This window comes from Rhea americana, unplaced genomic scaffold (genome assembly GCF_003343005.1).
Source record: "Rhea americana isolate MKP2758 unplaced genomic scaffold, rheAme1 scaffold_0, whole genome shotgun sequence".
Lineage (NCBI taxonomy): Eukaryota > Metazoa > Chordata > Aves > Rheiformes > Rheidae > Rhea > Rhea americana.
Genome location: NW_028185037.1, coordinates 19,608,349 through 19,634,552, shown reverse-complemented (window position 1 = coordinate 19,634,552; position 26,204 = coordinate 19,608,349). Strand labels below are relative to the sequence as shown.

At 42.6% G+C, this 26,204-nt stretch overlaps 2 protein-coding genes across 2 annotated transcripts in view; both read left to right on the top strand.

Annotated features, from left to right (window-relative positions):
* Positions 1-19,997, top strand: part of COL22A1 (collagen type XXII alpha 1 chain) — a 237,215-nt gene extending 217,218 nt beyond the window's left edge. Inside the window, exons 52-64 of the mRNA XM_085300726.1 lie at positions 558-611; positions 1,189-1,233; positions 2,219-2,272; positions 3,330-3,383; positions 5,903-5,956; positions 8,528-8,599; positions 10,362-10,397; positions 10,627-10,671; positions 10,984-11,163; positions 13,639-13,705; positions 15,076-15,258; positions 15,885-15,962; positions 16,797-19,997. Coding sequence (XP_085156852.1) covers positions 558-611; positions 1,189-1,233; positions 2,219-2,272; positions 3,330-3,383; positions 5,903-5,956; positions 8,528-8,599; positions 10,362-10,397; positions 10,627-10,671; positions 10,984-11,163; positions 13,639-13,705; positions 15,076-15,258; positions 15,885-15,962; positions 16,797-16,984 — 1,110 coding nt within the window. The 3' untranslated portion in view covers positions 16,985-19,997. The remainder of the gene's footprint in view (positions 1-557; positions 612-1,188; positions 1,234-2,218; positions 2,273-3,329; positions 3,384-5,902; positions 5,957-8,527; positions 8,600-10,361; positions 10,398-10,626; positions 10,672-10,983; positions 11,164-13,638; positions 13,706-15,075; positions 15,259-15,884; positions 15,963-16,796) is intronic.
* Positions 19,998-24,170: 4,173 nt separating this feature from the next.
* Positions 24,171-25,151, top strand: LOC146602084 (uncharacterized). The gene has a single exon (XM_085300611.1). The coding sequence runs from the start codon at positions 24,171-24,173 to the stop codon at positions 25,149-25,151; it is 981 nt and encodes a 326-aa protein (XP_085156737.1).
* Positions 25,152-26,204: the final 1,053 nt, after the last annotated feature.

Below are 26,204 nucleotides of genomic sequence, written 5' to 3'. Positions count from 1 at the left end.
AAAAAAAAAACAGAGAGAGGGAGAGAGGTATCTTCAAAGAAGCTATTCCTGTGATACTCCGGGATTGAGAGATTTACATTTGATTTTCTCTATTTAGTTGCGTTTGTTGAGAAAAACGTCTGAGCCATGAAGTTGCCAAATGAAGGGAAGGGTTATTATGGAATATCATTCTCTGCAACTATATTTGTTATAAAAATGCACTTTTGATATCAGGCTTTGCCAACCTTTTTATATGATTTGTCAAAATATAGCAGAAGAGTTAGTGGTTCTGTAAAGAGCCAAGTCCCCAGTCGTCAAGGAAACCAGTATGTGTAGCACTGAGTCCAAAGACACAAGTGCTCTTTAAACTTCAAAGTTGTGTTCCCAGCAGTACTAGTAGAGSTACCCATGGGAATGTCTCTATTGCATGCTCAAACACAGACATTGCTGGAGAAACCCTGGGCAATCATAGTTCTCAGTGTTGTTACATATAAGGGAGAAGAGTGGAAAGAGTTTTCTGCAGCAGAGGAATAAACTTGAGACTCCTGTTGATATGAATGTGATTTTTTTCCCCATAGGGAAAGCCTGGAGAACCAGGACTTCCTGGCCAGGAGGGTGCCAGAGGCTTACCGGTAGGTGCAGTAACTCTTTTGTACCTTGGCCTGGAAGCTTTTGTTGGGCAGATGGAGTCCTTTTCTGATGCAAATGTATAACCAAAGAATTGACTTGGCTGAGAACAGTGATGGTATTGTGACTATGCACATAAATAATCAGTAAAAATCAAACAGAGGCATTTCCAAGTCCTTCACACTAAGGCTGCCCTGGAGCAGGGTAAGTCCTTTACCAAAGGTTAAGGCACAAAAACACACGACCCCCTCTTTTACCAGAAAGTCACAGCTGTAATTCGTGTGCTCTGTATGAGTTTTCAGAAAGGACAGGGACAATGAAATCTAGAGCTAAGTGATCTATGGGCTGATCACAGCAGCAATATGCACACTGTGGTCTTACAGCCTATGGAGTAATGGAAATGTCTTTTGTGTTCCTGGGACATAGCCCTTCCTAATCACTGCCACAGACCTGGCAGCTCCGTGGTGACTAGTTCCTAGTAATCTTAGGCAAATTGGAAGATTATTARGTGCACATTAAAGCTTTCTGAATGCTTCATGCATTGGGATTATGGGTGATCAYTGATTTCATTCTCTTTTATAGGGTTTCAAAGGACAGAGAGGAGATGCAGGTCCCCCAGGTCCTCGGGTAAGTACATGCCTTTTATGCACACAGGATAATCTTTTGGAAAAATACTGTGTTGATTAAGCAGTTGAACCTGAATAGTCCTTTTGAAACYGTAGAAGAAAATTATGACAGGTCTGCTATTTTCAACCACAACTCTGTGGGCCACGCCCATAGCGTAAAATCATAGCAGCTGTCTTCATTCTCTCCTAAAGTTCTGCTTCCASGTAAGGTGAGGCAGCTGGTAGATCTGATTTCTTTGATACTCCCTTTGACATGGCCCTTTATAAGAAAGTTTCACAGGATGCTTCTGTACCACATCCACTGGTACGACTGCTAAAGTGCAAGGTGAGGAACCCTACTGTACTGTAGCACAAGTATCAGATCTCCTTCAAAAAAGCTTTACTAATGCAGAGTATGTTCAGAGACAAAACATACAGAAAAGAGAATAGAAATGCCTCTAGGCCTTTGGCTTAGTTGCCTATGAGTCATAAATCTCAAAACTCAAGTCCTGCATGAAAAATTGGGCTCCTTGCAGTTCTGAGTCTGCAGTGCAGCACAAAAAGGTTCCTTGGTATAGAAGGTGGAATACAAAACTGAACATCGCTCTGCCTCATTCCGGCTTTCCACTGGGAGAGAAAATGCTCCGTTTGCAGGAGCTTAGCTGACTAATCCAGTGCTAGATCTGCTCATCTCTTTCTCATTAAAATAGTTTTTTGCATCATGAGTACATTGGTGGTTTTCAGTCACTTCACTAGCAGTAGCTAATCTGCTAGAAAGCAGCACACTACCTTGCACATCACTTACAGAAGATGCTCCAGTGTTATTTTTGTAAGCCGTGTATCTTGTCTGATGTACGAGGCTCCTGTTGGCTTTAAAAAGTCCTCACGCCTCCACAGAGTTATGAGCTTCAGTCCAATATTGCTGAAACTCCACACCATTGGCAGTGATGTTACTGGTTTGTCATTGACCTTGAGTTGATTTCTCTTTTCTTTTTGCTGAAATGCAGGGGGAGCCAGGTGCAACAGGTCCTGCTGGACGGGAGGGGCCACCAGGGAAGGATGTAAGTCTGCCATTTTGAGCAGAAATTAATCCCCTGCTCCCTGACAAATGAAAATTTTCATTCACAATGTTCTTTCCACTCAAAAGAAAAAAAAAAAAACCCTACAGAAACTGCAATAAAGGGTGAATTATTGCGRCAGTGCACTGGGAATGATTTGTGCAAAGCTCATTATGGTAACGAGGAATTAGAGGGCCTTTGTCACTGCTCAGCAGCTGACACTTAAATGTCAGCTATATCTTTGGAAAAGGGAGAAAACTATATTGCTTGAATCACAGGCTGTGCTGCGTAGAGATGGGCCTGCTTTCTGCCACACACCTCTCCAAGCCATGCTTCATTCGGCCAAGTCCCATTGGGCCGGATTCTGTCACACTTCCTCTACAAGAACTGTACCTTACTGCACAAATAGCTCCACTGAAATCTGAGAAATGCCGATGGAATAAGACGCTGCTGCTCGGAGGAATGAAAGAGAGTATAAACAGATCCTTTGACATTATTTATTTTAAATGCAGTCACAGAACAAAGTCCTGGGAGACCATAACCTCGGCAGAATCCTGCGGTAGCTGCAATGTTCCAAGTGGCTGATGTGCCATTGCCATGGGACTTGGGGAGGTCATTTTTCATTTGAACCCCTTGTGTCACTGGAAAAACGTTATGCAGTAAATGGTACCACTACAAAGTAAAGTGGAAGACAGGCCAAGTGGAASCACTCAGAAAAGACAGAAATGGGTCTGAAACCCAGTTCAACAGAGAACGAAGTAGTCAGTTCTTGAGAAGTGCTGGAGAATCTCTGTTCCTGAGAAATCCAGCTTTGAGATAATTTGATGCTAATGGGTTCTCCTTGCAATCACACTGCATTTGGAGACAGATAGACTTTTAAAATTCAAGAGGCTGGTCTTCCTCCTGCAAAACTGGAAGGGAGTAATGAGACCTTTCTTTAATGCTTTTTTTTTCTGTAATACATGAGCAGAGCAATTTAACAGGCACCTTTTAAGATGATAATTTACTTGCATCTGTGTCAGATCTTTCTCACTCAACAGAATACTATTCTTCCTTTCAGGGTGATACTGGTCCCATAGGACCACAAGGTCCTCGAGGACTCAGAGGTCAGCCGGTGAGTTTTATCTTTCAACAGGCAGGTTTTGAAGGGTGCATTATGTGTAGTGAAAATATCCTAGAATCCAATCCACCTCTATTTGGAAGAAGAATTTTATATGTGATTCAGGTGGTATTTGATTAAAACATTTGACTTACTTTGGGAAAGAAAGATCAGCATGATATTTCTAAATACTAGTGTGGACTAATAGGTGCACTGAACAGTGATGATTGCTGATTCGGAGACGGGGAGGATTGTTTAATGGGTTCTGCCAAGACTGGGTTGTTAGAAGTGCTCATATTCCTGTCCTGTCCTGCCTTTAACATTTCATTCACTTTTTATGTGGCCTCAAAATGTAACTTTCAAAGGTAGACACTAATTGCAGATGCCCAGTTTGAGATATTTGGGATCCAATTATGGTACTTAAAAACAAACCATTCATTTTGTCATGCCTTCTGGTTTTTTCTTCTACAGAAAAGCTTGATTTTAGGAAAAGGTATTTTTTTAACTAAACACCTGTAGAGTTTTATTACATCTCAAGTGGAGAAATGGTAATTTATTTGACATTTCAGAAAGTGCTAGTTGGGATAGCTGAGAAATTACTTCTCCTGGGCTTCTTAATTCTCTCTCTAAAAATCAACCCTTTTCCAAATTTGAATGCAGGTTGCAATTCCTGAACCTGGGTGCATCTTTAATGTGTTGAAATAAGAGTGATTTTGTTTCCTTCTGGGAAGRCATGCTAGCAAAACAGATTCTACAGCATGTTGCAAAATTAGGACAAAATGCTGACTCAGCAAGCAATGCCAGGAACTGGAACAGCAGATCCCCCAGAGCTGGGACAGTAGGGGTTTAGATTAGACTGCAGGAACATATGGAGAGTTCTTGTGTCTAACTTCTAATTTATCTCATTATTCTTCCACTGCTGGCATCACTCATGAACATGTGGTGTCCCTGCACAACACTAGCAATGAATAAGAAGKTTTTAGGAGACAAAAATTACCATAGCTCCAAGCCAAGCCGTTTCCCTTTGGAGAAGAGATGCCTGGGTTTTTGTTTGTTGGAAGGCAAAGTATCAGTTTCTCTTGTTCTTCATCTACCTAATTTACTCTCTAATAAAGAACATGAGATAYGATTTTGAATATTGGCAGTAAGGGGCTGGTTTTCGTAGTCAACTCCAGTGCAGTGAGAAGCACCTCTACGTGGAAGAGAACAGTACAAGGTGCAGAATTTCATCTCAACAAACTTTAGACAGTGKAGATGCTCACCTCAAATCCTTTTATAAGGAATGGGAAGAAATAGGTCCTCCTAAAGGATGATTTGACTCATTCCAAGTTTTCTGGTGTCAGAAAACAACCCTGAGAGGATGGTAGGCCTTTCCAAGGAGTAATTTCCAGGCCCTGCCTCAGTCACTGGAGAAAGGGAGTTTTCTAATGCAAGAGGGTGTGGAGGGATCTGAGAAATATCTGTCAGTTGCTGCAGAGCACTTTTACACTGATCTGGGAATTGCTAAGAGCAGCTTCAAAATGGGAAAAAGGGAATTGTCTGAACACAAGTGATTTGGAGCTGCCATAGCAATTGAGCAATTGATACAGCAATGTGCCCTTGTGGCCAAGAAAGCCAATGGTCTCCTGGGGGGTGTTAGGAAGAGTGTTGCTAGCAGGTCGAGGGAGGTGATCCTGCCGCTCTACTCAGCCCTCAGGAGGCCTCATCTCGAGTCCTGTGTCCAGTTCTGGGCTCTCCAGCACAAGAGAGCCACGGAGCTACTGGAGAGAGTCCAGYGTAGGGCTAYRAAGATGATCWRAGGGCTGGAGCACCTGCCCTGTGAGGAACRGCTGCGAGAGCTCTTCAGCCTGGGSAAGAGAAGACTGAGGGGGGATCTGATCAATGTGTACAAGTACCTGAAGGGAGGGTGTCAAGGGGATGGGGACAAACTCTTTTCAGTTGCCCCGTGTGACAGGACAAGAGGCAATGGGCAGAAATTGAAGCACAGGAAGTTCTGCCTGACCGTGAGGGGGAATTTCTTCCCTGTGAGAGTGACGGAGCACTGGAGCAGGTTGTCCAGAGAGGTTGCGGAGTCTCCTTCTGTGGAGATCTTCAAGGCCCGCTTGGATGCAACCCTGTCTAGCATGCTCTAGGTGACCCTGCTTGAGCAGGGGGGTTGGACTAGATGATCTCCAGAGGTCCCTTCCAACCTTACTGATTCTAGGATTCTAGGATTCTATAGTAGTTACACCCACCCCTACAGGAGGATCCCATGTCTGATAGGGATAGGGATAAGGAGGAGTGATCAACTTTCAGATCCTCTTCAGACTAAGGAATCTACATATCTTACTTTTTGTCTTAAGATGGGGTCAGCCATGCAATCAGAGATGCAAAAGTTACAGGGTCAACTGAGAATAAGAGATACTTACTCTGTAGTCTGCCAGGAGGAGAGGAGGCTGTCAATGCTGAAGAAATTGCTTCTGTTGTATAGTAGATGGATATTTTTCATTATAGTATATTTTACTTCACTACTTATCTTTTTCCTTTTGACTTAGGGCAAGAATGGATTGCCTGGACCTGCGGGAGAACCTGGYCTAGCAGGTAACCCAGTAAGTACCACAAAATGACACTCATGCAGCAAGCAGTTATGTCAGGGAGAGGTGACTGATGAAGTATACATGGAGAAGATGGTGTCGCTGCTCCTGGTCCCTCAAGTTGCCATATCTAAAGTTAGGGGCCAGTGACCTGCAAGACATTTCCTGGCCACAAAATCAGGGATGCCATTGGCTCTGTTGCTGGAATTTAGCTACTAGTTGGGTCATCATTCTTCCCAGCAGAAGCTAGTGTTCAAAGAGATAGGAAATGATTGATTACATCATATGAAGAAAAGATTGTCATGCCTCATCTTTACAAGTGGATTTAATTTTGTCAARCAGAGAAGACCAGCAACCAGCAGAGAGTTGTCAGAAGGAAGGAGAGGGCCTTGGGGTGTTGGCAGACTGCCATTGAGGAATAGCAGCAGTAGAGAAATCATTCCCAGGTGTTTTGGGAAAGAGCAGGCAGTGGGCAGTAAACCAAGATCACAGAGCTGATCAAGTCCCTGGGGGACATCTGATGTGAAAGAAGAGCATGGTAATGAAGATCTCTAAGGAGGGCAATCAGGAAGATTTTTTTTCTCTGTTCTACTGCTGAAAGTTATTTAGGGTTCAGCAAATCCATGCAAATGAACCTTTGTCCAGTAGCACCTACTGAAACACTGAGCTTTGCCCTCTMTCTGCTTCTCTGGACATTACAACTCTGTGGGTTATTAGATTCAAAGAGAAACGAAGGCATAGCAGGAGGAGTTTGAAAAGCTGCAGTAGGACTCATTCTTCTTTGTGTTGCCCTTGCATCACCATAAAGCAACCTCAGCCTAATCATGGGCTTGTGCCCTGAGCGCATTTTGCCTTGCCACAGGGACCTCTTTCTAAGCTGTAGCAAAGAAGCAAACAACACCTTTTTGCATGTGGGGGTGATAGCAAGTATGGGGCGGGKGTGGCCCAGTCTCCCAACCTTTCTGTAGCCAAGAACCAGTGCTGCTGCTTCTCGTTTTCACAGCTTCTCCCTATCTTTCTGGGACCACTGCCATTGCCTGTGTCCCCTTGTATCACTGCTGCCGTCTTTTCAGCCACCATTTCTTCTTTTGATCATGCCCACCCCTGTTCCCGACTCCTGTTGCTACTTCTGACTTCCTGGGTTRATGCCTCCTCTGGCGTCATGGCTCTGGGGTGATCCACAAGTGYCAACTGAAGGCAGTTTTTTGAATAATCACTGTGTTATCATATTACCTAGACAGTCAGCTAGTCACCAGGGGACTCACCAGGCAGCTTTCTTCACAAGCTCAGAACCAAGGTAACCTTTGCTCCAGAGGATTTACAGTCCAAAAATAACATGAGACATTGAGAAATGGATAAAGTCAGATAAAAGACAAAAAAGGAAGCAATGACAGTGCTGGTCAGCAGAACAGACAGTGGTCTMCTCCGTACCTTTCTCTGGCATTAAAATGAATTCTCTCCTCTTCATAAAGGTTATTATGAGAAGTACATCRTGCTGTACACTAGTCTGTTTATTTGCAGTCTTGTCTGGAAATACACTAATTTCTTTGGCAACATACTGTGGTGTGACAAGCCAATATATTACCTTTCTGTTTGAAAAAAGGGAAACAGTTGTGGCAGTAAGGATTTCTTTTCCACCTTACGGACTGCTTCACTACTGCTGACTTCTAATCACAAGGACATTGGGTAATTACTGGCAGGAAACTTCTTTTGTACTCTTAATTTGACAATACAAGTCCAGCTTCATAATACTACTTAAATCAGCTTATGGAAATGCAACCCATCTCCTGATTATCTCCAAACTTTTCTGGTTTGTATAACGTCACAGGGCTCAGAGTTGTTGTGTGCTTGAAAGCCACGTGCTTTGTGCCTGTCAGGTTTGTTGGAGCTCACTTTATAGCAGACAAGTTGAAAATAAAAACAAATTTTACTCTAGGAAGCGAAAGTGTTACATTCTGAATTAAAAGATGGGGAACAATAATGTGAAAAAAGCTTAAAATATAGTAAAAAAAAAAAGAAAAAGAAAAAGAAAGAAAATATCAACAGGAAAAGGATCTGTTTCCTAAGCTGCCATTTAAGCTGCCCAGGTTTGTAAGAACAAAGGGCAGATTTGGCAGAATATCACAAAAGRTAGGTACAGGATAGATKTTTTTTTTTTAATCAARCACAGAAATAAGCCAAGGGAGCAACTCAGCAGTCATCTGTCTGTTAATTGTATGCTCAGATTTGCACACTATGACCATCTGGGCTGTTTACCGGTTGTGCATCACAACTTTTCCGTGGCTGTATTGACACCTTATAAACTATGCAACACAAGAAGTATCCACTAAACATACCTCCTATAACTTCCACAATTGTTGTTTCATTTTCATGTTTTTACAGGGACCCCATACAACTTATTAATAATATAGACATGATGTTTGCAATCTGCTTTTCTAAATGACTTTGTTTTTCTATTCTTTGTCRTTTGGGGGAGTCCTGCTGCTACAGTGAAATTTCCCAGTTCCAATGTATCTGTAAATGCATGCTCTGGAAAAGAGATTTTGGAGAAAGAGCTGCTAGTATCTGACTCATTTCTGTTCTAAGGGTCCAAAAGGAAATAAAGGAGAAAGTGGCAGCCCAGGACTCCCTGGTTTTGTAGGACCTCGAGGACCACCTGTAAGTACGTGCGGGAATGGATTGGAGGCACTAACTGCTTGGCTTTAAATGTTGAACTGATGAAGATGGGACACAGTCATCTTTAATTAGGTTAAAAAGCAGAGACAGTAGGTCTGGCAGATCCACAAGCCATACATTTTAATTTCAGAGGAAACTGGACTGCAAAGGATAGCATTTTCCTTGTGTCCAAATATCTGTAATCTCATCTGCTGAGCTAGTACCCATCAGTCAGCCCTTATAATGTGTGAATTTATTGAGCTGGTACAATAGTCTTCTTAATACAAGTATGAGGTGTTTGACTTACTCAGAATATCCCTCTGCATGAACCTCACAAGAGCTATAATAATACAGGATACACTTGATATTTTCTGTTCTGAGGAAAATTCCTTTGTTACTGTGAATTTGACTGTTTAAGGGTCAGCAACAGAGGTACAYTGCAATTAAAATATTCAGATATCTCGCAAAGTGATCTAAAAAAAACCTGTACACATGAAAATGTCACAGCCTTGACATCCAATTTCTTGGGCCTTTTTAGGCCTAAGGAGGACGGAAAAGGTGAATGCTAGGTGAATATTTTTGTTTCTGACCTTGTTGTGACGTAAGATGATGAGATTTTAAACTTCTTCATGTGAATTTTGCAAAGCTGAATCTTTTTTTTTTATTATTTTTATTTTTTGATTGGAGAGGGATTTTCATGTGAAAAGAGGAAGAAGAAATATTTATTTGGAAAATTAATTTAAAGCAGCAAACATGGTAGCCATTTAAAACTGACCTGGCACTATGGAATACTTGGATAAGTCTGCTGCTTTCTGATTTGGAGCTCCTGTGATCACACACCCATGATTAGAGCGTACTCGGATGCTTACCTTGCGTAGTGCATACATGGATGTAGGATATCCCTTTGGAAGTATTATATGCATTTCCAGGTTACAGGAAAAATATCACCTGCACAAGCACGTTAGAGATATGATCATGTGTGTGGGTTGTAGGTGGATTCTGAAGATGAATCTTTCCATTTGTGATACAGGAATGTCATCAGAATTTTAGCAGTTACTAGTTTAATGCTTRTTTTGCTTTTCCAGTGCAATATTTCAGGGCTGTAGGGATAGGTTTTTTTTCCCCTGGAATGCTAAAATACAAAAATTGTAGCAGTTTATTATCCATTGATAAATGCAGGCTATAGAGAAAAATAGTAGGGTGCTTATTTAAATTTAGGTAATTTGAGATCATTGGAAACATGTAAGCTGTCAGGCTCAAAGTTTTATTACAGGAGCTGTACCCGTTATCTCAGTTGGTCATAGTACCTTTTCCTTGCATCTTTAGGCTGCTACGTTTGTAACATTGGCACAGATTAAGCTAAAAAGGACTGGCAGCATTTAGTAAATCAACCAAAGTAAAGTTCAGGCAATTTTGTGAAACATCGTTAAGAAAAAGGAACAAAATGTACTGAAAACAGAGACACATTTTCAATGAAATATATATCCTGATCTCAGCTGGTTCTGCAGAAATGACTAAATGTTTCCTTTCATTTAGAAACTTTTACATGATATATGCAGCTGTACTGAAAATGCATTTTAAGTAGTAGGAACTGCCTTTCCAGAAGATAACCTATAGCAATAGTCTAAGAATAAGTCGTCTAAACCCACTGCTGTGTGACAGGACAYTTGTACCTAGATGGGATTTGAGATTCAGGTTTATTGCTTAGTGTCTAACTTCTACCTCCTTCCAGTGTTATGCTAAATTCACTCTTTTTATCTCTTAGGGAGAACCAGGAGAGAAAGGTCCTCCAGGAAAAGAGGTAAGATAATTCCCAATTGTTTCAAAGTAGGGCTGCTGTCTCAGTAAAAGTGTCAATTATGCTACCTGGATTGCAGCAAACTTTTTCTTTTCCTTGAAATGCTGATACTTGAAAGCAGACAGAGCTCTCAGGGATCTGTAAGATAAACAGCAACGTATTTCCCCCTAGTCACAGGAATCATTGCAAAACTGTGGATAGCTCTTATGTGCTTACCCTTATTTTGTTGCAGGGCGTACCAGGGAAACCAGGCGAAATTGGCTCCAAAGGAGAGAGGGTAGGTTGGAGAGCATCATTAGAGTTATTTTGTTAATCTGAAATCAAGAGAGCTATTTTGGATTAGGGATGGGGGAAGGGGTCATTCAAGAGTGAAGTGTAGCCTGTAGGGATCTACCATGCTTTCCCGCCCTCCCAAACACTCTTTAATCATTCTGCATCAGTAGTAATTTGTAGATCATTTGTAATGCGCCAGATGTTTTGCTCAGTAACTTTGCCAGCTCAGCTATTCGTATTTTGCTGTGCTTGGAAATCTGAAGATTTTTATTTATTTATTTATTTATTGATGGTAACACTGGCTTTTTTGTGTTAGGGGGAGCCAGGCGTCAAAGGTGAAAAAGGCTCTCAAGGAGAAAAGGGCCCTCCAGGTGATCCCGGAATACCTGGACATAAAGGCCATCCTGGGCTGATGGGTCCTCACGGACCTCCAGGAGACAATGGGCAAGTTGGACCTCCAGGTCCCCCAGGACAGCCAGGATTTCCTGGACCACGGGTAAGACTGGCAGATAAGAGTCCAGTAATACTTACTGTCATARTGTGTGGTCAACAAAGTGCCGTAGAAAAGATAGTGGTGGGGGTGATTGTAACAAGCCCTTGCCATGATCTCTGTGAGGTGGCAGCATTTTTGTCTGCTATCTGTTGATAGTTATAAAGCAGAGCTATGGCATATTTAGGGATGTGCTGTGGGGGTAGGGTCCTTCTGCTAAGTGAACTTTAATTGAACGCACGTAGCTACTGCAGCAGCCTTCTGATGCAGCATGCGACTAGGATCTCAAATAACGGACTTATTACAGTTTCTGTGATGTTTTACAAGATGAATGTTATTCATAAATTCTAATTAGGGTTATAATAAGAAGGATTCTTCCAGTATATAACTGCTGCTGTGTGGGTAGCATCCCCTGTAATAGGTTAGTTAATGACTTCTGTGTGTGGTGTTGGATTAAACTTCAAGAGGGCTGAGCAGTTCAGACCTTTAGTGAAGGCTTCTGTTCCTGGACTCCTGATACTCCTAAAGGCCTAAATCAAGCTGAGCAGGAGCACCTGGAGTCTGAAACAGCTTCTTTCTATACGTGTGTTAATGCATAGTTGTTCATATCTCCATATGTCTTTCATCTCCCTCTCATTCTGGTTGTTATGAGACAGAATGCTGAGCTGTGGAAAGGTCACTGGTTTATTCCTGGAAATCCTGGAGTCAGCTCATCAGAATTCATGAAAACCTATTTTAGTTCAATATTCTTTTTCTCTAACAGGAAACAATACAGCCATGGAGAGTGCCTGAGGGTTATATGTGTAAAAGAATGAAAACAACTACTTACACTAGTGAAACCACTATAACCATTTTTGAGGGTGATTTCTGTCTTTTGAGGTTACCTTGACGGGGGGGGAATAAACAGTAAAATAACCTCTGATGTAAAGTTGGATAAATTTTAGACAAAGCATTTCTTTGTTTCTCAACAACACAGAGAGATTTGATGAAATCCAGTAATGATTATGGAGACATAATGCAACTAATAAGGTTAAAGCTTCAGGATACTTACAAAAGATACTTTTTAAGCCTTCAGAGCTCCATTCATATTTACTTATTAAGATAGTCACTAAGAGCTATCACAAATGGTTGCTAGCAATGGCAAAGTCATTTCTTTTGTCACAAACAAACATCATTTTCTCATGCAAAATCTCTGTTGGGAAGAAGGCAGCAAGTGGACAAACTCTGTAGTCTGTATTTATCAGCAATGTTATATAAAATCTGTTAAAACTGGCATATCTTTTAACAGTTTAGTAAAATCTACAGTTCTTTTTATTTCTGATTTAGAAGACCCCATAGGCTTTCTGTAAACATAAAGGGCACATTCTGCATTCTTGTATGTTAAAAGGAGTGAGGGAAAAGAAAAATTTTCATGTGAATGGTTTGATCTGAAAAGAACGTAGTTTTTAGTCTGACTAAAAGTATTTTCAAAATTGCCACAAATTCAAAGAATAATTTTAGCCAAAATACTAAAACCATATTTTATGTGAAACATCTCACCTTACAATTTTTGAAGGAAAATGTTTGAGCTTGTTGTTTCAAAGTGGTGACATTTTAAAATATAGCTACCTTTTTTCTTTAATTTTACAAAGCATCTTTACAAAGCAAAGTTTTCCTGGAAAGCCCCAACCGAAAATATTCTCATTCCAGCATGGCAAACATACTTTCATCCATTTTTCACTTGGATCACCCAGAGCTCTTGTTCACGCAGTGTTGAATGTTGGTGGAATATTGCAGCTGGTTAACTGCATTGCTGCACAGAAGAGCTGAGAAAGGGGCGTGAAGGATACTGTCTCTTGGAAGGCTGGGTAGGGGGTCCAGGAGACAGATGTGTTGACTATATCTTTGAGCCATACTGTCTTCTACATCCTCAGTCTGCCTGCCTCACTTCAATATCCTGAAATCAGGCAGAATCTTGTGTCTGCTTGGAGGAATGGGTATCGTATGAGCAAGCTGGATTTCGTTGCCCCTGAGATAAGGGTTATTGGCAATCAGTATTTATACCAAGTCTAGACATCAGCCTTACCCGTCGTAGGAACACACACATCTCTCTGCAAGGAAATGTGCAGAGCAGGGAGGAAGAAAACTTGCTTTCCACTGTGCTCTGGTGATGCAGAGAGCGTCTCCAGATTCGATTTCCATTACTCCTCTTTTTAATGTATAGGAGGGAGATTTTCTTGAGGAAGCAGAGGGAGCCAGTGTACCAACCTGGATTCTAACCATGCCCCCCTTTTTGCTTTTCTAAGTTCTTGGAGTGCCAGAAGAGCGATAATTTTGGATGTTTTGAGTTCCTTTGCATTCCCCTTCTTTCAGGCAGTCCCTGCAGCCCTGGGTATGCAGCAGGTGAAAGAACACAACCCGCTAAGCCCTCATTGAAGGCTTCCTTTGCCCCACGGGCTGTGATTATTTTATTTTGTTATTACTGTGATTATTACTTGCCAGGGGGAACCGCCATCTCTGGAGACTCTGAGAAGGCTAATCCAAGAGGAGTTAGCAAAGCAGCTAGATGGTAAGTAATCAGCTCTAGGAAGCCAATAGATTTTTCTGAAATTATAAAAGATTGTTGTCGTATAACTGGCACCTGAACCTCTCATGCTTGTGGAAGACAATGTTGAGATAGGTCTGCCTGGAAAGAGATGTATAAATTAAATGTACTTAGCAAGCTTTACCACTCCTCTTGCTTAAAGTTCCTAGCAACAGTGCAGGCACCTTCTCTCCTCCTCAGACCAAAGCCATTGCCTGTGCTAATTGCATCATGGCTTTTGAAACAGCTTAGTTGTGGACTCATTCCTGCAGGTACCTGGGCTGAGATGGTAGGAAAAGAGAAGATACAAGTTAAAACAGATTGCGCTCTGGAAGAGCAAGCAGAGTAAGAGCCCGCGGAAGGACTATGGGATCTGGTAAATGTGCTTGTTAGGTCCCAGCTGGAGGAGAACAGGACAAGACATCCAGTGCACATCTATATGGGGGGGAATGGATGTAGCCTGCTATTTTTCTCAAAATATGTGAATTTAGGGCCACCACTGACCCGCCTCCACAATGAACTGTAGAGGCATATGCTGAGACTTCCTCACATAGCTCTTAGAACAGCTGAAACGTATTCATGGGCATTTGCCTCCGTGGTAAAATCATGGTGAAATGGGGCAATTCGTTTGAACAATTTCATTTCCATGCTGTCAGACTTTAAACATCACCCCAGCCTAAAAGGTATAAGGATTTTGGATCAATGAAGAGAACACAGAAAACCCTTTTCCCTCTCTTTTGTAGGATGTTTTTATGATTTTGAGTGTGTTTTAAGAACTCTCTTTGCTGCTCTGTGTTTGAATCTGGAAGCAGCAAGTGGTATACCGGCATGGAAGTGAGAGAATACTCTAGCACAGAGAGCTGCCTCAGTTACAATTTCTAACTTCACAGCCGGAGATGGGTACCTTAGATTTGACTTCATGTGTGTAACAGCCCAGAACAGAAAAGAAACATTTCTTTCTACCTGTAGCACTTGCACTACAGAAGCAGTGAAAATAGGTGCTTTCTTTCAAAGCAGTGCTGATGCAGTTCTATGGACATCCACCCATTGCATATACAAATAAAGGAAAAAAAAAAGCCTTCTGATCATGGACAACAGGATAAGAGAAGTATATAAGGTTAAGGATGATATTCAGAAGAAGTTTTAAGCTACTGGAACATCAGGCTGAAGAAGCAGACAGAGTCAGGGAGGCAGCATTGATGGCTTATGGGGAAGGGCTGTGTCAGGATGCAAATTAGGAAGACCTGAAGAGCTGGTCTTTGAAAATACATGGGATTTACTGGGTCAGTAGTTTTGGTTCTCTATGCACTGACCTTTTAATCTAAACAAAAAAATCTATTTCTCTTCCTTCACAGTAAAGTTAGCCTATCTCTTGGCTCAGATGCAGCCTGCATATGTAAAAGCATCCCATGGCAGACCAGGACCTCCTGGTCCCCCTGGGAAGGAAGGACTCCCAGGAAGAACTGGTCCACCAGGAGAGCCTGGCCGGCCTGGACAGACTGGGTCTGAAGGGCCACCTGGACCGATTGGTCCCAAAGGTGAGTGAATCTTAGTTTGTTTAGAAAATCTAATGAGGTGTGTCCACTGCCCATATTTTAGTGCAGGCACTGAGTGGCAGAAGGAGCATGCTGAGGGACAGCAGTTCTGGTGGAGAGCTGGGAAATGGAGTAGACTAAAAAGGATTGTCTGAAAGTCTTTTTTGAACACAACCATCGCATACTTTCCTAGATATTGGAATATCCTAGCATTTCCTTAGGTCTAAGTTATTGTTGAAGTTTGGTTTTGCTGTGGGTAGACTACACTCAAATATTGCAATGATGTAAGCAGTCAGCTGGACTAGCAACACTGGAATCCACCTCTCCTGTTTATAGCGTATGAGTGGTCCTCAAAACCTGTGCGTTAAAAGCTGCAGTTTGTTCAAGCAGAGAGGTTGTGAATGTGACCGGCAATTAGCAATTGTACAGTGTGTTCAGCCTCCAGGCGGAACTGTAGTAGTGCGTATCTCCATCCCTGCATTTGTCCTATCTCAGAGGCGTGAGCGCTATTAGGAACTTGCTTTTTTAGCAATATTAACTTAAGTGTGGATAGAAGACCTGTTATAATATCCTTTAGTTCTGTATACCATAGTTTTCAATTCATTGCTTTTTTCCCCCTATTTCTACAGGAGAAAGAGGAGCAAAGGGTGAGAAAGGAGACACTGGTATTGGTCAACGAGGTGAAATAGGTCCTCCAGGAATTCCAGGTGTGTTTATTCAGAAAGCCCCCCAAACCATTATCATTCAGAATAATTACAAGGACAAAGGTACATTAGATTGACTGTCTGGATAACATAAATATGGTATACAGAATTCCTGTACCCAGTAGCTCAAAAGGAAGAGATACATCTCTAATATCCCATCTGGCCACCTTTGTTTCCCCAGTCTGACTGACAGGTACAATGACCCAGCTCAGTTGCAGCTGGGTTAACTAATCTTGGGAACACACCCAAAGTGAGGTTTTAATTTCCACTTCCAGATACACAATGAACAGCATTATCTGCCATTTTCAGACTCTTACTGTGACCAAACTAAACCCAGAGATGCAGGTAGCTTCAGAAGTTATAAAAGGTCAGATCTAACACCTGTGTCTCAGGCAGAGGACAGTGCAGCAAACATTTCGTAACTCCATGGGCTGCATTTGGCATGCAGGCCCTGTAATGCCTTAAAATACTGGTGGGCCCACTATGCTTTGTACAAATCGGTTTTCTCCCACAGCTGGCTCCTGCCTCAAGCTTCCCCATGCCCTCCTCCTCTCTGCTAGGACTACACATCATTAGTTGGCTGGTGCAGCTGCATAACTCCAAGAATGGGGTGGCAGGGGAACAGTGGCTGCAGTGGATCTGTGCAGCCCTACGGGGTGGAGGACTTGCGTTCAGAGGCGCCACGCTTGCCACAGGCTTGTAGATAGATGCAGGCCAGACCCAAATTAGTGGAAGTTGATGTCCCAATGTGGCTGCAATGCCATCTCCTGTCACACTGCACTGCTGGGTCATCCCTGCAGGGTGCCACTCAACAAGGGTGTTTTGCTTTTATTCTAGGCCTCCCAGGAGAGCCTGGCTATGCCAAAGATGGGATGCCAGGACCACCTGGCCCTCAAGGTGAAGCTGGGATGCCTGGCCTCATGGGCCCACAGGGACCTCCAGGAACCAATGGACAGTGTGACCCCACTCAGTGTGCCTACTATGCAAGTCTGGCTGCCAGGCCTGGCAATGTAAAAGGACCCTAGTGTGCGGAGACTATCCCCAGACTTGTTTTTAAAACTTGAATTCAACAAGCCTGCCAAGAGCTGTCAGATGTCTTCAGCTGTGTTTCTTTCCTGGGAGGCCTTTTAGGTGATTAAAGCCAACAAATGCTGCCGGTCGGTCAAATTATTTTTATTATAATTATTATTATCTTTGATGTGACATGTGGCTTTGTTTTTGTTTTCTCTAACATCAGGGCATATTAAAACATTAAAAATAATCTTTTTTCTTTTGAAGAGCGTGAGATGTTGATGCATCATATAGCTGCTTATGCAAAACCATTCTGATGCCAAAATTTTTGTCTTTTATCTAGTTAATTCTTTCCCAAGCTTTACCCTTCACCCTTAAAACTCAAATCCAGCACTGTGCAGCCCAGAGCATTGACTGTGAGATACAGGCTGACTGAAAGACTGTTGATGCTAACTGCAGTCCACACGGAGGTGAGGCAGGCAAGGCCACGCTGGGGAGGAGATCTCCAGTGCATTCAGCTCAGAATAGACTGTCAGCTATGGAAAAGCAGTGCATGTTTGCCAGAACAGCCCTATTAAATTTAATGTTCTTCTGCTTATAAAGGACAGAAATTTGAATCCTATAGCAGCCACTTTTTATGGGGACAATGAGGGATCTCACAGTAAGGCCTGAGGAGACCACAGGGATAGTCTAAATCTTCTCACTGTTCCTTTTGCAAGAACTTTACAAGGGCAAGTGCAGAGTCCTGCACCTAGGCAAAAATAACCCTAGGCACCAGTACAAGCTGGGGGCTGACCTTGTGGAGAGCAGCTCTGCAGAGAAGGACCTGGGAGTGCTGGTGGATGACAGCTTGACCATGAGCCAGCAATGTGCCCTTGCGGCCAAGAAGACCATTAGTCTCCTGGGCTGCATTAGGAAGAGTGTTGCCAACGGGTCGAGGGAGGTGATCCTGGCCCTCTACTCAGCGCTGGGGAGGGCATCTCGAGTCCTGTGTCCAGTTCTGGGCTCCCCAGTACAAGAGAGACATGGAGCTGCTGGAGAGAGTCCAGCGTAGGGCTACAAAGATGATCAGAGGTCTGGAGCATCTGCCCTATGAGGAACTGCAATTTTGAAACTCTTCTGCACTAGGCAGCTTGAACTGGAAAATCAAAGTAATGAACCTGATACAGACACCAAAAGTGCTGAATGTGTTTGGAAATCTTATCAGGTTTTTTAGAGACAAAAGTGAGAACCTGCTCTGCTGGTACAGTCACCATATGGCATGGTGCTCCCAAGCTGACCAAACTGAGCAGAAGTCACAGCTGTCTACAACCATCCCAGTGGCCAAAGTCCAGAGCTAACTGTGTGCCAGCCTTAGAGTCTCCTCTCACACTGTAGCAGATAACAGGAGCTTCTAGTTTACTGAAAAATGAAATTAAATAACATGTTCACATGCCAGGGTTAAAGAAAGTCTTTCCTGTGTAGATCTCCAGGGTGCTATTTCCTATGCAAATAAACTGTCTGATTTGATTTTGTTGTATTTCTTGCTATGGAAAGACGAATCAAAGTGAAAGTATCATGAAGTGAAAAGCCTGCTACTTGCAGGTAACTCTCAGCGGTATAGCTGTTACTGTACTGCTTCTTAGGCAAACTTGCTATATTTTGGTGTTAGGCAGACGTGTTTATCACGTTGAATTTAACAGCACCATGCTTCCAAGTCTTGACTCAGAGAGATTTCATCCCTGCAGTGGTAATGTAGAGCAGGTTTCCTACCCCAGAGATATCTCCCAACAAGTCACACAGTTGCATGAGCCATGATTTTGAGTACATATAAAGGCGATGAGCAGGTTTTGTACAGATAAAGCATGTTAACTGGGCTATGTTAGTGTGATATTTAATTTCCGTCATGACAGGAATTAAACTCAAATTTGGTGCATTTTCTTTTAACATGTATGTTTGCACATGCCATGCATAATGTAGACAATACACTCAAGAACACCATCAAGTGGGTAAATACATAACGATGTTCTTGTTAAGAAAATTTCAGGATCTTTTATCCCTATGAGCTGGTGCAGTTGAATCTAATTGAAGATTTGGGGATTTTTTGTAAAGTTTTTTGGAGTTATTGCCAAGAGGCTCTGTAAGGAAAATGAAATGCAACCTGCATCTTTAATAGCAATTAAAAGATCTGAGTGAGCAAGACACAGACTAGAAATCTGCAAGTTATCCCTGAAGAGGGAACACAGCCTAATTCCTTTTGCTCTAACGTGTACCCTAGCATATAGTTACCCATTCAGTCTGTTCTGGGGGACATCCTTGATTGTCTCTGTGCTCTGATTTTAGTAGGTACCATTTACCTTAAAATAGGTTTCTGGTCAGTTAAATGGCATGTACTCAGTGTAATTTTTTGCTGGTGAGAAGAGTTCAAGACACGTGCTGCAGACCCAGATCAGGACTGGTGCTGAGCTGCTCATTCAGTAGGGATATAGTCGTCAAAGGGACTTTTCTATTGCCATCACATCTTATAGAAGTGAGCCCTATGTGACAGTGTTTAAAAAGGGTAAGAAAGGAATGTGTAGATGCAGGATTACTGCTCTATGAACCCAGGCAACACAAGTTGCAACAAATTTTGCCTTAATCTGTGTGCGGGTATTTGAAGTCTTTGGAAAGCAAGCCTGAGACTGCTTTCTAAATCAGATCTGCTATCTGGGCAGAGACTAAACCTACAAATACAGCCCTGGATCTGGTCAGAAGCTGCCCTCCAGAAAATGCAGATGCCTTTATGCCTGCTCAGATGATTAGGTATGGTGGAAGGAGCCTTAGGTGGCAGATAGCCACGTATTACCTGACCAATGCCCTGCAAAGCAGCTGCGCAGACGGGAGGTGATGGATCAGGGCAGAGAGGTGGTTCACAGCTTCTTCCCCTTCTAATCATGCTTGAGTACGGAGAACATGGCTTTTTGCATCTCAATACTCCTGTCTTTGCAATAAAGGGCTGAAGCTTCCTTTTTTTTTCTTTTCTCCTTTTTTTTTTTTTTTTTTTTTTTTTTATTTCCTTTATCATAAAAAGCATTGCAAATGGTGTTTTTGTTGTCAGGCTCTGAAGTTTTCAACACTGGATTATTTGCACTGTGGGGTTGCATCAACTTTTTGAAGCTTTGCAAACGAAAGTCAAAGGAAGTATTGCAACAAGTTCAGTGTTGGCCTGTAAATTAAAAAATATTCTAAAATTGTGGTTTGCCTTTTAAAAAAATTGATATTGATGTTTAAATTGAAAATGTTTTAGAAAATAATGATTTTATTCAGGAGACTTAATCNGCCTTGAGCTCTACCAGAGTGAAGCAGCTAGAGCAGGCGCGTGTCAGTTTACTGCAGTAAGGTCTATTCACTCAAGTTTAAACCCAGGAATTCATGGATAGTTGTTGCTGGATTTTTCTGGTTGGCCCTGTGAGGAGATGCTATTAAGAGATGTAAGAGAGGAGATGCTGTTAAATTTGTGTTAGGGAACCAGGCAATGTATTATTTACAAATTACAAAGGTGCTAATGATATACAAGTTTTTGGTGTCACATGTCTTTTTTTTTAATTAAGTGTGTAAATTATTGCAGTTGTAGCAAACAGATCAGTATTCCTTTTTTCCTTTTTTTTCTTTGCCTGTCAATAAAATGCAAAAATCATTTGGAGAAAATAATTTTGTGTGTTAAATTATTTAATGATTAATATTTGTGTTTTAAACTGAATTAACTACTTCTTGGTAGCTGTAGCTGGGAAGGGATTATTTTCCTTCTTTGCCATTTGTGAATGGCTTTTTTTCATTACAGCCTGCTGACATTGTTTTACTGACCTGTCCTTTTCACACTTCTTGTTATTAATAATATTAACTATTATTTTCAGCTTGAACTCTGTTCTGTTTATTTGGAGATGTGTAATCAAAGCAAAACTACTCTGTTCAGAAGTAAAACAAATGTTTGTTGTTGCTGCAATAATAAATGCTGCAGTGGCCGCATCTGGGCAAAAAAAATCCCTACAGAGAGCGTTTACTGATGACTCAGTCTTTTAAGGTGGAAAGTGGCTGAGTTCTGCCCTGCCACAGACTGTGGAGCAGGACTTTCTGCCTACACGTGGCTGGGTGACATCCTCTGAGAGTGTGCTGGGTGCCAGGGACACTGATGGGACTGGTAGATGTGATGTTAGGACCTAGGGATGGATYGGCAGCAGGTGTCCCGAGGAAGATAAGTAACACCTTGAATGACATGAGATGCCTGCGTCAAGGTAATTGAATCCTATGCTCCATCTTGGAGTGGGATTCAGTGTCAGGCCRTGGGACCTGCATTTAGGTGGCTACAATGTGAGCTGTGGAGCTGGGAGAGTGTTTGGGATCATCCTAAAGTAGTCAGCTGGATCTCTCTCTGAGCTGCCTTGRCTGCATTAACTGGAGCTCCATTGACCAGGATGGGAACCTACTGGTAGATGTCTTTATCTCACCATTCTGGTTCCACTGAGCTGCTGTGGGGATAAACAAGCTAGAGATGATGAGGTGTTTGGTGCTATGGGAATGGCAGCCACACAGCTTGGAGGGAGAGGGATAAGGTCGTGACATGAAACTTGACCCTATCACTGTGTCCTAATGCCTGCTGCCAAGTTTAGTAACTGTCTGAAGTCTGCAGGAAAAACATAAACCCGTAAGAATCTAGATTTTACTTTCAACATCCTTACAAAAAGTGAAGTTGAATTAAGAAAAGGGAGCCTGCTTAGCCTCACGGGTCTGGATCAAACCTAGAAGTTACAGACAGATTTTTTGACTGTGAAATGGGAACAATTGATTAGAAAAGCATTAAGATATGAATATGAAACTATAAYTGTCAGAGCTGCTTTACCAAGCAGATTGTCATTGTAAAGGCTGACTTCTGAATCAAGCAATTGCCTAGCTTGGTTCAGTCCATGCTCTGGCAGTATTTGGATTGGAGTTAGTCTGAACTGAGAACGAACTGAGAATAAGAACATGCTGGTGGATCTCTAGGGATATTGTGCACTGAAAATACAGGCTCTGTGTTGTCATTTTTCATTTTGGATCATGAAGGTTGTGGCGAAAGCACAAGGGAACAATTTGACAGGGGGATATTAATCATACTCTGAAGTTCCCAAGGAGGAAGCAATCAACAGCAGGGCGAAAGATGTCCTRCAAGTCAGGGCAGAAAAAGACCTGCTCCTTGGTAAAGGAAAACCCAGGGTCAAACTGTAAGGGTRAAAAAGTGCACAGAGATAACAGTACACAACATCAGAGTAACTTTCTCTAACCATGGCTTTGGCTCAGCACGATGTTCTGTGTGAAAGGCTCAGGTTTTGACTGGAGAGAGAAGCCTGTTTAAGCAGAGGGCAGACACAACAATTTATTTCRCAGGGTAGACATATTTAAAAATGAGTTCTAAGAAATACATTTTTTCTCCTTAACTGCTGTGGGTGATGACTTTCAAGTCAGAAATTGCTTTCATTGCTTCAAAGCTCTTTTGATGGGAGTTGAGTTTGAGTTACTTTTATAGTAAATAGGAAGATCTGTCATTTCTGGTCAGAAATTTCCCCTTGCAAGTGAAAATCTCACTTTTCCTTGGCTCCTGTATTCATCTCAGGTAGGTATTTTTTTCCAAATCATTATGCCCATTCTTCTTTATGAGCAATAATTAGACTTTYTTAAGTCCTATGAATTGTCTCTTGTAAAATCTCTACCTTTTCTTGATGAAGCCAGCATAGCCTTCAGAATGCATTGGGGTGTGGGTGGCATTAAATGGTGACCCTGAAGAAYGGGGGCAACCACTCTCAGTGTTCCCAGGATCCACACTCACTCAGCTTTGATAATGTCAACTTTGTACCTTGTGCTGGGTCCTAGCAGAAAGTACAGCAGACCTGTCTTTAGCCACTAGCATCCCAGGAGCTGACAATGTCAAAGCAGCCTCATGACACTACTGAACAACAGGCAGATGTTACTGTTTTCTCTTACAGATGGTGAGGATGAATCTGAGGGAAATTCAGGGACTGATTTCAAAAGAGTTAGAGGTTTTCTGCTCCCAGTCCAAGTGAGGAGTGGAAGCCAGTTCTGAAAGTCTGCCTTTCAGGACTAAAGCCAATAAAGATCAGGAGCCCAGACGGTTGAACTATGATCCTGAAATCCTCTGGTCAGCTGTTTCTGGACTGAGGACTCCRAACACTTAACTGCCCATCTGTGTGTTCACGCTCACTGGCACTGAGACAYAGGCTCCCCTGCAAACTCAGCACTGTCCTGGGCTGAGGAAATCAGAACTAAGCTGGCTGGGAAGGCAAAAGTGTCCCCTCTCACCCCACCCCACCCCCGAGAGATCTAACCTGATAGATCTGCTTATACTGTACCTACAGCATGCTGTTTTCTGCCTCTAACAGTCTATASGAAGGTGTGGAGATCCCTTTTCTTAAAAGGAATTTTAAATGGTTGTCCTAAATGTGCTTTATTTGAGTGCCTTAAGGATTAGAGCATAAAGCAAAAGAGGTGGGTTTCTCAGCCTGAGGCTACATCTACAATCTATACTTTTCTGCTTGCAGGAAAATGCCCTGCTCTCTACATAGCACGCTGTGCTGAATAGCTTGGGATAAATATGGCACTTTTCATCTCTCCTCCCAAACCTGCCCAAACAATGCCAGTGAGGAATAAAAAAATTTCTTTTAAATATACCAGAGCCAGTGTGGTACATGAAAGACCATATTTGCAAGGTGCAGAGGTTCATAAGCTTAGCTGGAGAGAGAAGGACTCCCAGATTTCAAAACTGATTCTTTATTGTGTTTGCTTACTTCTAAAGACACAAACTGTCCTAAAAGCAGGACCTGTTCCTGGCTCCCAGGTTCCTATCCACCCTCTGGGAGTCTGTCTCTTTCTTGTCCCACCATCATGTGCTTCATCTACCCAGCCCTGCTGCTTCCATTGCAGTCCCGTGGGATGGACCAACATGCTGCCAGAGACTACCAAATTCCTCAGACAGCTGCACCCTAGGCACATCTACCAGGTAAGAGCTATACATGAGAAGGATTTGAGCACAATGCTGGAAAGCAAAGGCAGAAAATTTCTGTTTCTAAGCATAGCCAGRTATTTGCTACCAGCCCAGTAAGTTAAACAAGGAGTGCAATGTCAGACTGGGAGCTGGCTTTTGTGTACAGTGCAGTGCTGAAAGGGGAACAGCTGATCAAGTGAGAATGGCAAATGTTGACTCAATGGGATGTATCTGAGCAACCTAAATGCTGTGTATGTGTATTGTTAATGTGCCTGGCAGAGGAAAGTTCACAGAGGGCGAAGAACCTCAGAGGTTGCTCATGGAGGGTGCAACACTTTGCAAGTGACTGTCCTAATATCTGTGCAACTGGCCACATTTCTGGTGGAAGAATGAATGCAGCTGCCTCCTTCAGATGTGCCTCTACGGGCCCTGATCCACTGTGGAGGTACCTTACAGAGCATGATCCAAAGTATGAAGGGAAGAAGAAACTCAAGATTTCAGGCAGAGAACTAGCGTCAGTTCCCACACAGCTCTTTGGCATGGACCAGCTGCAGGTCCTGGAGATGAGTCCCGAACGGGAGAGCTGCCTGAGGTACCGCTTGGAGCTGCTGCCCCGCGAGATCAGCCACCTGAAGAACCTAACCCTCCTTTACATGGACTCCAACAACCTGAAGAAAATCCCTGCTGAAATTGGCACCTTGAGTCACTTAGAGAGGCTCACTCTCAGCAATAACAGCCTGAGCTCTCTGCCCCCAGAAACTGGGGCACTGCAAAGGCTGCACAGCCTCCACCTGGCCAACAACAGCCTCACTGAGCTGCCTGCTCCCGTCTGCCAGCTGAGGAGCCTCACCTTTCTGGACCTGAGTGACAACAAAATAGGCACAATCCCCCCCGATGTTCGGCATCTGGAGAAGCTGGAAACGTTGCTATTGTTGTTCAACTCACTGGAGACTCTGCCAGAAGACATCTGTGTTTTAAGGAATTTACACACACTTTGGCTGGGAAACAACCATCTCCGGTCYCTTCCAGCAAACTTTGGTGATCTGSTGAACTTGGACTGGGGATACAATTACTGTTCGTGCAATTTTGAGGGCAATCCACTGGAAAGTCCTCCCCCTGAAGTCTGCAGCAGAGGCCCTGAAGCGGTCAGAGACTATTTCTCATCATTTCATGRTGCACAGAGGGGATAGGTAATTGGTATTAGTCCTCCTGAAGTGACTGAGATGGATTTATTCTATACTTATCAACAACACAAGCAAAATGTGCTTCAAGTGGAAAAGTCTGGTCTATTCACTCTGTAGACCTCTAAAGCTTCCTCTTTGATGTAAGGTGATTTTTCTAGCTATCTTTATAATACTAGTATTGAACAGTGGTGTATAGATTTCAAAAATTATTTCAGGGACAACTATAATCTTCTTATTATTTATAGTTGCATAGGAAATGTCAGAGCCAAAAAAAAAATAAGTCTGGGGAAATGAACAATATCTAAGCTGAGAAGATAGAGTCAGGTAAATGTAACATGGTATATAGCAATAATATGTATTATTTGTTTGTGCTCTGGGTCAGTTCTTGAAACTGAAYTTGAACTAGGTGCAGGCTGAGATTTACAGAAGTGTTTACGGCCAAAAACAAATGTGTACATTTGAATTTGCTTTCGGTGGCCTACAATTTCACTARTTTCCCTGTAATTTCAGATTTTTTTCAATTTTTCATCCTGCACATAGGAAGGATCAAACAGCTTCTGTTTAGCTCTAGACAAGAAGCAATCTGGGTCCAGGGCTCACAAGGCACTGCATAAGTGATGTTTCTTTTGCCTCTGCATAAAATACAGYATTTTTTACCATATTTCTCTTGAAGAGCAGTTTCAGTGCAGGGCTCTCACTCTTTGGCGGCAGCATGCAGCACCAAGAGCTCCAGCGTGGAGCTGGAGCCAACATGCCAGTCCCTCCRGAGGAGGCCTCAATGATGTTATTTCATGGATCTTGGTGACAGACAAGGATAGCCCATATTTGGAGMATGCAGCATTAAGAGAAGGGATCCACCTCTGCCAATGCTGGGAAAATGTTCAGAGATACTAAAATCTGGTTATGCAAACTTCATCAGAAGGAACATTTCTGAGGATTCCTGTTTATAATCATAAAAGGCATCGTCAGTGTTACATTATGGAAATTTGCTGAGATTCCCTTTGATTTCATTTTTCTTTCTTGTCCCCCTAGTTCATCAGCATTTTCTTCCCACCTCTC